The sequence below is a fragment of the Panthera uncia genome, chromosome A2 (genome assembly GCF_023721935.1).
Source record: "Panthera uncia isolate 11264 chromosome A2, Puncia_PCG_1.0, whole genome shotgun sequence".
Taxonomy (NCBI): Eukaryota; Metazoa; Chordata; class Mammalia; order Carnivora; family Felidae; genus Panthera; species Panthera uncia.
Genome location: NC_064816.1, coordinates 14,404,069 through 14,413,753, shown reverse-complemented (window position 1 = coordinate 14,413,753; position 9,685 = coordinate 14,404,069). Strand labels below are relative to the sequence as shown.

General features: G+C 56.6%; 1 protein-coding gene and 1 long non-coding RNA gene across 2 annotated transcripts in view; one reads left to right on the top strand and one right to left on the bottom strand.

The window, feature by feature from the left end:
* Positions 1–3,164: 3,164 nt before the first annotated feature.
* Positions 3,165–9,685, bottom strand: part of LARS2 (leucyl-tRNA synthetase 2, mitochondrial) — a 168,846-nt gene continuing 162,325 nt past the window's right edge. The window contains exon 21 of the mRNA XM_049642506.1: positions 3,165–6,102. Within this exon, the coding sequence (XP_049498463.1) occupies positions 5,923–6,102 (180 nt within the window). The 3' untranslated portion in view covers positions 3,165–5,922. The remainder of the gene's footprint in view (positions 6,103–9,685) is intronic.
* Positions 6,110–7,203, top strand: LOC125930652 (uncharacterized). Its single transcript, XR_007460197.1, has 3 exons — positions 6,110–6,522; positions 6,814–6,891; positions 7,001–7,203. It is a non-coding gene; the product is annotated as an uncharacterized LOC125930652 (long non-coding RNA).

The following is a 9,685-nucleotide window of genomic DNA, read 5'->3' as shown; positions in this document are numbered from 1 at the left end:
AGTGTTGGGTCGCAGGCCAGCTGGGTGACTTCAGCAGGCCCGGCCACCACCTCCCGCCCAGGGCCTCACCATCCCTGCGCCCCTCCCTCCTGCGGGCCGGTCCAGAGACGGGGGAGACCGGGTCGATCCTTCCGGACGACTTTGGCCCCACCCTTGGATCTGGGGCCTCTGCCCCCCAGGACTGGCCTTTCCCCTTCCCGCCAGCACCAGCACTGCCCACCCGCCCACCCTCGGGGGGCTCCCCACTTGCTCACTGCCGGTCATCCCAGATTCCAATCTCCAGACTCACTGGCTTGGATGAGAGCCTTTGGCCGCCCACCCTCGGAGGGTCGGACAGGGACCCAGCCCACGAAACAGATGTTTTCTGCTCCTTCTTTCCGCTCCTTTGTCTCGCAGGGAGAAAGGGGAGAGCAAACCCTTCCCATTTTGTCTACCCTGCGCCGTCCCTTGACCTTCTAGGGTGCGGTGGGGCTCGTCCATGGGGACGATTTACGTCCTGCGCTGAACTGGCTGCCAGAAGCGTCAGGCTAGTCCTACGAGGGAGGGGCGGGCGCTCTGAGCGGAATGGGCACAGATCAGAGTCTTCACTGCTCACGGTCACGGCCTCGAACAAGTCCCAGCCTGTTGGAGCCACAGTTTTGTCATCAGCGGAAGGGGGATGATAATGCCTTCCAGTTGGTCTTCTCCACAGCCTTGAGGCCGGCAGCACTGCCCCGAGCCGCTTGGCACACTGGCACGAGGCGGGTCAGAGGCCGCTGGGCTTGTTCAGACTTCAGCCCACATTCCACTCCTCTTGTGTGAGGCCGGCTGCTGTCTAGAGCCTGTCCTCACCCACAGACTCGCTGCTTCTCAGGCCTGGACGGTTGCCCCCTCTCCTCGTGGTGGTCCCCTTGGGTGCTCCACCCTGATGAGTCCTCTTCCAGGCTGGCGGGCTGCTCAGCTGTGCCCTTCTCCAGAGATTTCCCTGAGCTGACGGGAGCCCCCCCCCCCCCAAATGCCCAGGAAGTTATTTAGCACCCCCCTGCCAACACACAGCCCCCAGAAGTGACCCGCAGCCAGTGACAGACAGATTCAGGCACAAAAGCCCAGCCCCTTCTGCAAGGAAGGACAAGTCTGCGGGAGCAAGAGCTCCGGTGCAGAATTCTCCGGATAGAAAGAGCAAGAACGAGCTGTACCTCCTCCCAAGACATCCCCCTTCTTGCCTCCCAGGCAGGCAGGTTGGTCTGTAGAGAGAGCATGAGCTGGGAACAGAAAGGCAGATGTGGGGCTGACTCCGGCTCTAACAGTCCCTAGTGGGTACGACTTAGGTAGTTCACTGAGCCTTTCTAGGCTTCTTATTTATAGGATGTGGGTTATTATGTCCACACTGTGGCTCCCAGGTGGGAATTCCGAATTCCAGAGCACCTGCAAAGCCCCCGGAATGGTGTTTGGGGCACAGCCCTGTAGCCATGGCTGCCCCTTCCCTTCCCTCCCAGGAGGAGATAGGCTGAGGGGGACCGCCGGTGCGCGAGCCATGCCCTGATTCGGCCTTGGTCCGTGGTGGCCAACGCTGGCCCAGCAGGAGTGTTGGAGGCCAGCTGCGCGCTGTGGCCTGTCTGTGGGCCCTGGTGGCCTCATAACTCCTCTGCGACTCAGTTCAGGAGCCAAACCGCCTGTAAATGAAAACTTCTGACGCCCAGCTTTTGGTCTGGAGGCCATCTTGTCTGAGCACTGGCCTGCCAAGAGGCCCCCTAGGCCACGGAAGGCCTGCCAGGGTCTCTGGTGGGCTTCTCCACGTGGCCCCAGACCTCCTTCATCTGACACCACTGGGCCATTGCTCCCGGCAGCCTCAGGCCACCGATCAGTAAACCCCAAGCCAAGGAAGCCGACTCGGTAAGAAAGACGGCTGCTCCACTGAGTCAAGAGGTCCCCCCTAGCAAGTCACAGGCTCCCCTTCCAATAACTACTATCGAGGAAAAGTTGCAGAGGCCGCTCGTAACCTGCCACTCTGGGCACCACAGGCAGGCCACCCAAATCAGACTTCATCTAAGGGCTGAAGCAAGGCTCACGTGTACGGTCTCCAGCTCTTGGCTTTTTGTCCCTTGCTCTATTCCTTGCCATGTCACAATCCCGTGTGCCTTGGGACAGAAGCGGATGGCCACAGTGGGGCCCGAAGAAGGTCGGGAGCTTCCCGGACCCTCGTCAGACTGTGGCCTGAGCTACCACTTAAGGAAAAGAGGGTGTCCAGCCCCAGAGAGGTATCACTGTCACCCAGATGGAGCCCCAAGAAACTAACCAGCATGCATGGGATCAGGGAAGCAGGTAATACTAAGGTTTCAGGACACGAGGTGAAAATACCATATAAAAGGCTGATTCTGCCAACAGGATTAAAATTCCTTCGAGTTTACTGCTTCAACCTTTTTCCTCAACAGGCCTGGCATGCCTATTTTTTCTAAATGTTCCCTTTTTTTCTGACCAAAGATAATCCCATTCTAGACCATGAGCCTATTCTTAGTCGGGCAAGATTACTCATAACAAGCCGCTCTCATTTATTGAGAGCTTATTATGTGCCGCGTGCTTTACACAATCTCCCTTTGTCCTCATACCCCAAGGCATTATTTTTACTCCTGTTTTATAGTTGAAGACACAAAGGCTCAGAGACATTCCCATGGCTTGCCTAGATCACTGAGGTGGCAGGTGACCTGGTCGCTGGGACACACAGTTCCAGAACCTTCGTCTGGCTGACTCCAGAGCCCACGCCCTCGGCTGCCATAGCAGTTCATCCGCCAAGAACAGGAGAGTTCCGTGAAGGGAATGTTACCTTCTGTTCTTTTGTCCTCAGTCTGTGAGACGAGAAGGAGCTTCCCACACCTGCCCACGCGGAGTGACTGACTACAAACAGCAACCTTACGGGGGCTGCTTTTTGCTTGGATTCCACATCACACGACAAAGGGCCAATGTCTTCCTAACTGGGGTGCTCCCCAGTGGCAACTAGATACTGTGAGAGGAGGAAAAAAAGAAAGAAAAATCAAGGGGTGGGGGGTAGGCCTTTAGCTCATCCGGATCTTCAAAAATTGTCCATTTTGATATCCCCCCCCCCCCATTAATGAAAAACCCCACAGCCAATACAAGTTAGAAAATGAAAAAAAAAAAAAAAAAGGAAACAGAAGGAAAAAAAATTACGTGTAGGACTCTTCAACCAGTGATTTGCGGGCAAATTTCCTTCGGTCTTTGTAAGGGTGGGAATTTAAAAACATCACAGTCAGGATCACACCGCGTAAGTATACTGATTTATTCGTGAGAAAAATTTCATCGTACATGTTTTTTAGAAACATCCTTGGCCTTACGTCCTTTTATAAACCATGCTTTGTCTCCGGCTGCACCCAATTTTCCTTAACCAGCTCCCGGGGTGGGGGGGGTCACTTAGGTTGGGACGAAGCATGTCTAAGTCGTTTCTCGGCTCATCTGTTGCTTTAGGGTCTCCGAGATCAATTTCGTTTTCCTTGGCAAACCTAGGTGCCTACCGTAGTGGCACCTGCCGTGGGGCTTCCCGGCACCGCTTTCCTTGTGGACAAACTCTCTTCACTCCGCCCCCTGACAGATAAAACCCTGCCATCGCCCCGTGAGCCTGACTCTCCCACTGGCTTGGCAACAACTTCTGCCTCCAGCCCCGTGGACCCCACACCGTGCTCTCGGACAGTCAGCCACTACCTGTCCCTGCATCGAGGCAGTTAAGAGAGCCCTGAGAGGCTTCCCCACCCCTCCTCCCTACCCCCAGGGATTAGCCTTTCGTTCCTTTCTTCCTCTATACCAACCATCTCAAGGAGTACCGAGGGAGCTCTTGTTTTCAAAAGATTTATCCTCTTGGAGAAAAAGTTCTCCAAAGCCACAGTGGTTAGTGCAGCAGCCCTGAGGCTTTAATGGCCCACTGCTCTGGCCAGATTATGTGCAGGTAAAGGACCTTCCCCCACTACCCGTATCTTGTTGTTCGAGGCCACTCAGCTCACTTTGGGGCCAAACAGGACAAGCAACCAAAACCACTCACTCCTCCCTCCCTGGATCAAATAAATATCTTCATCCACTTGCTTATATTTAATCCACAGGGGCTAGTCTGTGGAATGGGGCTGTGTCTACCCAAGTCAGCTCCGGGAACATCTTAAGTACCTGCTGGAGAGTTCTGGCCCCTGCTTCCCCTTCTTTCCCAGCTGTCCTCCTCCAGATGTTTTGGTCCTACACCAAACTCACCCCAGCGAAGCTGAAGATAGGGAGAGGAGGAACTAGTTAAATATTACGGTTCAAACCCACCGACTTAATCCAGTGGTTCTCAGGCTTTGCTGTCCATTAGAATCACCCGTGCAGGAGCACCTGGGTGGCTCAGTCGGTTAAGCCTCCGACTTCGGTTCAGGGCATGATCTCGTGGTTCGTGAGTTCGAGCCCCGCGTCGGGCTCTCTGCTGACATCTCAGAGCCTGGAGCCTGATTCTGTGTCTCCCTCTCTTTCTGTCCCTCCCCTGCTCTCTCTCTCGGTCTCAAAAATAAATAAACACTGAAAAAACACATAAAAAAGGAATCACCCGTGCAGCTTCTAAAATTCCCTGATGCCCAAGTGCACCTTAGACCACTTAAATCAGAATTTCTGATTTAACGGGGACCAGAAACGGTGTTCAGGTGAGCCACATCCAAGAGCCAGTAACTTTAACGGCTGTTTGTTACTCGTATCTCTGAATCAGTGTTGCCAGCCATGTCTGTAAGTCCTGTACGTACCTCACTTTAGAACTTTCCACGTGGAGTCAGGCATACGGCCAAGGCTTCCGACGATGATAGAACACCTCAGTCTGTTCCTGATTAACTCCTAGAACTGGAATGCGGTGGCTATTCCAAGACCACACATATGTCCCAAAGTCGCACACTGACAAACATTTTATTACGTTGAAAAAAAAAAAGTCATCTGTCAGCTGTTCAACTGCAGGCTACCTCATCTGAGGTTACCTCAGAAAAATGGCATCAGAAAACAAATACAGATTTTCAGGATCACAAAACGGCGAGATTCTGCTCCACCTCCCCATTAAATGTTAATCAGTGGCTTCGGCCACTTCTGCTCAGAGCACCCAACTGCTGACATCACATAGGACCCGGTTATCCTAATGACACCGGCGAGAGGGGTCCGTCCCCAGCCGCCTCCCCGGCTGCCAGACGGTGGCGGCCTGAACAAGAAGGCAACACCCGGTGGCTCTGGGCCACTCCTCCGCGGCGAGCTCGCGCTTCTCACGATGGGCTCCGGGGGCCACGTCGACGGCGGTGGCGGCATCTGGGGCCCACGTGAGCAGACACCGCGCGGGGCCGCGATTGCTTCCATCTGAGGTCCCACCCGGCGTGGTCCCGCCTCACTGCGCAGCAAATGTCACACCCCGAGAGAGGGTAGGAAGTGGTGCTTCGCCCCAGGAGGCGGGGACACCTGTAGAGGGACCCGCCCCGCTTGCCTTCTGGCTCCTAGCGGCTTCTGAAGACCGCAGCGTCCACGCCACAATCTGGGCATTTGGACACGACCCAAATGCCGTGCGTGGGTCCTCAGTTCGCCCTCCCGTTCCCGGGGTGTGTCGAAGGCCGTGCAGTTTCTGGGGGTCAGAAGCTCCCAGGCTGCTCGAGAGGCACACGTGCGTTCTCACTTCTCTTCTCGCCTTCCTGCAGACACCCGGCCGTACCTCTGGTGGCTTCGCGCGGGGTCAGATGGCTTCCTCCACCTTCAGGGGCTGCCCCACCCCTCCGCCTTCGAGAGTCCTTCTGCTCTGCCCACACCCATCCCCACCCCTGCACCAGGCCTCGCCACAGAGGCTCGCCACCCGTACCCGTCCGTCAGAGGACGAGGGTGAGCGTTCAAGACATCCGTCGTTTCCCCACCCTGGGCCAGCGCCCCCCTACCCCTACCCCTTCCTCCTCCCTGCCGTCAGTCCTGCACCAGGAAGTTGATGAGGGCCGTTCTGGGGGAGAGGAACGCTTTCTTGATGCTTCGCCCCTGCAAGAGCCTGACACCCAGCTCGCTTTGGAGGACGAGTTCGTGGACTTTGTCCTGGTCCCGCGAGACTCGCTGGGGCACGGGGATTGTGCCGCAGGCTTTGTTGTTGATCTGAGGAGAGAAGCCGAGACGAGCGATGAGGAAAAGTCCTGAGAGTGGCAGGCGCCTTCCCCGCGGAGGGGTGGCGTCCGTGCCCAGCCTCCCAACACACCCAGACGGGCAGGGAGAGGCTGGGGGCCCCTGGCACCTGCGGCCAGTGCACCTGTGCTTTCCCGAGCGTGGCCCCGTCCCAGCTGCGCAGGAAGTGAGGTCACACACCCTCAGCTGCTTCCCGGGGGAGGGGAAGGGCTGCGTCACCCAGGATTTTACCCAGGCCGCGGGTGGGCCGGCTCCGGCGGAAGGCAGGCGACCTCCCTGTCACGGGCCTGGCTCCTGTGAAAAGGGGGCTCCCGGGCACGGCGACCGGGAACCTGGGCCCACATCACTTTAACTCTCCTTGCCGAGAAGGGGCCGGTACAGTTGCAGACGTCGGTGGGTATTCACTGAGGATTTTTCAATACGGACAAACTTCACAGCAAGTATGAACTGACGTGGGCACGGGGGAAAGTGCTCTCACGGCCCTGGTGGCTTCTCAACAGCCATGCTTCAAATCCCCAAGCCCACTGCTCCCGTAAGAACACTCAACGCTTCTTTCACTGATGCTCCTGTTTTTTTTACCGGGAAAATGCAGTCACTGTATTATGAAAAGTTACCAGGAACAGTCTCTGAAGTTTCGACCAAAGCCTATTAGGTGTCCCTAATCACCCGCCTCATTTTTTTCAGATTTATGTAGAACTTGGTGGCATTTTTCTTGGTTGCATCACTCTATATCACTGCGCGGGAGCCAAATATGGTAAAATAGTACGTCCTGAAATGTTCTAAAATATGGTTCTTTTGTGGGGGGGTGCCTGGGATTGGTTCCATCCAGTGGCTCAGTCGGTTGAGCGTCCAACTCTTGGCTTCGGCTCAGGTCATAATCTCGAGGTTTGTGAGTTCGAGGCCAGCATTGGGCCCTGCACGCAGCACGGAGCCTGCCTGGGATTCTCTCGCCACCCTTCCCCCGCCACTCGCAGTGTCTCTGTCTCTCTCAAAATAAATAAACTTAAAAATAAATAAATAAATAAATAAACAAATAATTAATTTAAAAAATGTGGCTCTTTTAAAAAAGTGTGAGTCTAGGGGCGCCTGGGTGGCTCAGTCAGTTGAGCGTCCGACTTCGGCTCAGGTCATGATCTCGCGGTCCGTGGGATCGAGCCCCCCCCCCCCCCCCTCGGGCTCTGTGCTGACAGCTCGGCAGAGCCTGGAACCTGCTTCGGATTCCGTGTCTCCCTCTCTCTCTGCCCCTCCCCCACTCATGCTCTGTCTCTCACCAACTCAAAAATAAATAAACATTAAAAAAGAACAACTAAAAAGTGTGAGCCTCGGGGTTGGGGGTGGCTCAGCCGGGTTAAGCGTCCGCCTCTGGATTTCAGCTTCGGTGTTCTCGTGTTTCGAAGAGCTGGAGCTCTATGTCGGGCTCTGTGCCGACAGTGTGGCACCTGCTTGGAATTCTCTCTCTCTCTCTCTCTCTCTCTCTCTCTCTCTCTCTCTCCCCCCCCCTCCCCCGCTCGCTCTCTGTCTCTCAAAACAAACTTAAAAAATAAAAGTAAAATGAAAAAGCGTGAGTCTCCTGGACGCAGGGTTTTGGTGTCCGAAAACGGCAGAGCTAGGGCTGCTGCTCAAAGGACTGTGCCCCCCACCGCCCGCCTTCTCGTTTCTAAGCCATCGGGAGCTACCTTCTTCCACCGCCCTGTGCTTGCTTTGACCGAGACCTCCCACCCTGTCACACCAAAGCCGTGCCCCCCCGTGAAGTCCTGGGGGCCCCGGACACGGCCTTCTCAGAACTTGGTAATGAGTCACACAGCTCCAGCTTCCGCTTCCGGATCTTACCCAGGGAACAGGGGCCCGGGGCAAGCGAGAGAGCGCGTGCTTTTGCGCAGACAGACTCAGGCTTGACTCTCAGGCCTGGACTCACAAGCCGTGGGACCTTCAGTTTTCTCTTCTTTAAGGATGGAATCTTCCGGACTGTTGAGGAAGATCACCTGTCCGAAGGGACCAGCTCACTAAGCCTTACGCCTCCTTACTCCCGGCCACGATGGAAGGGGCCGGTGGGGGATGTGCTCGGCACAATGACCCTACTTCCAGACCCAGGGATTCCCTGGGGACCTGGGGGCTGGCCCCTCTGGTGAGGCCTGTCCGGGGAGCTGAATCGTTCTTGTCCCCAGCTGGGCTGGGGAAGGGGGTCCCGTGACCTCAGGATGTGGCCAGGGAACCCAGCAGGCCTTCCCACACGGCCCCAGGCACCCTCTCATGGCTTCTGGAGCCCTGGGACTCCCCTGAGTCGCCTCACCCCGGGCAGTCCCTTCGCGGCGGGTGGGTCTCTATCATGCTCCACCTCCTGGCATGAGGCACCAGTTAAATGGACAACAGATGCTCCCGGACTTGGCCTTCAGGGGCCCAAAGGGGAAGAAGCTCTCTTTGACTTTATAAGAATCTTTTGGTCTCTGGTGGCTTCACAAGCTTCTGCCCCTCCATCTTTGCCACTGCCCCCCGCCCCCCCCATCACCCACAGCCTCGGTCCGGGGCCTCGGCATTGTTCTCTTGGACTTTTCCAGCTGAAAAGTTGGAAACCATGAGCACTGCCCTCGCCCCACCCACGGCCGCTCACCGACACGGAGGCAGCCCCGCAACAGCGAAAAACAAGGAAAGCTCCCGCCGACCGAGCTCTCGCTCTGTGCCAGGCGCTGGGCTACGCAATCCACCCGAGCAAACCTGCTTATCCTCCTGCAGCCTCGTAAGGCACATGCAGGACCACTGCGTGCCCATTGTACGGATGGGAAAGCCGAGGCACAAGAGGTGAAGCCACCTGCCCGAGGCCCCACCCCACAAGTGGAGACGGGATGACCTCGTGGATCCTCTCTCCCCCTGGTCAGCCCCCTGCTAGCCCCCAGCCCTGATGCCCTGCTTGAGCCTGTGCTCTAGCCCCCCTCCGTGGCTCACCGTCCCAATGTCCCTGAGGGCGCTCCCCTCTTTGCTTCTGCCGAGCAGGCATCCTCTTCTGCACTAGGGAAATGCTGCTCCTCTTTACGGCCAAGGTCCCACGTCCCCTTCCCTCAATGCCCTGACTGTGCGAAGCGGTGATCCCGACACGAGCACCTAGCAAGCAGGACCGGCAGGAGCCTGTCATTTAGTCATTTATGTGACATGGGTAAAACAGGGCCCGCTCCAGGGCAGCTGTGTGGGGGTAAATGAGTCAGGATCTCGAAAGTTCTTCGGGCAGTGCCCGGCCCGCAGTCGGTGCTCACTGCTTGTTAGTGAGTTTTGTCACTAGTGTGTCCAGAAGCAAGCTAAGCGTCTCCTGGCGTCATCCGATCTAATTCTTTCAACAACTAGACAGAGCAGCCACTGTGTGGCCCCCATTTCGCCGTTGAGGAAACCGAGGCTTATGGAAGTATCTTGTAAGACGGAGACTTACGGGCAGGAGAGTCTCGCTCCCAAGCTCCACGTGTTAACCTTGAGTCTCCAGAAACTCCCTGTGTGTGTGTGTGTGTGTGTGTGTGTGTGTGTGTGTGGCGTTTGTGTGCCCCCTAGACCATCCCTCGTGGGCGCCACGCTG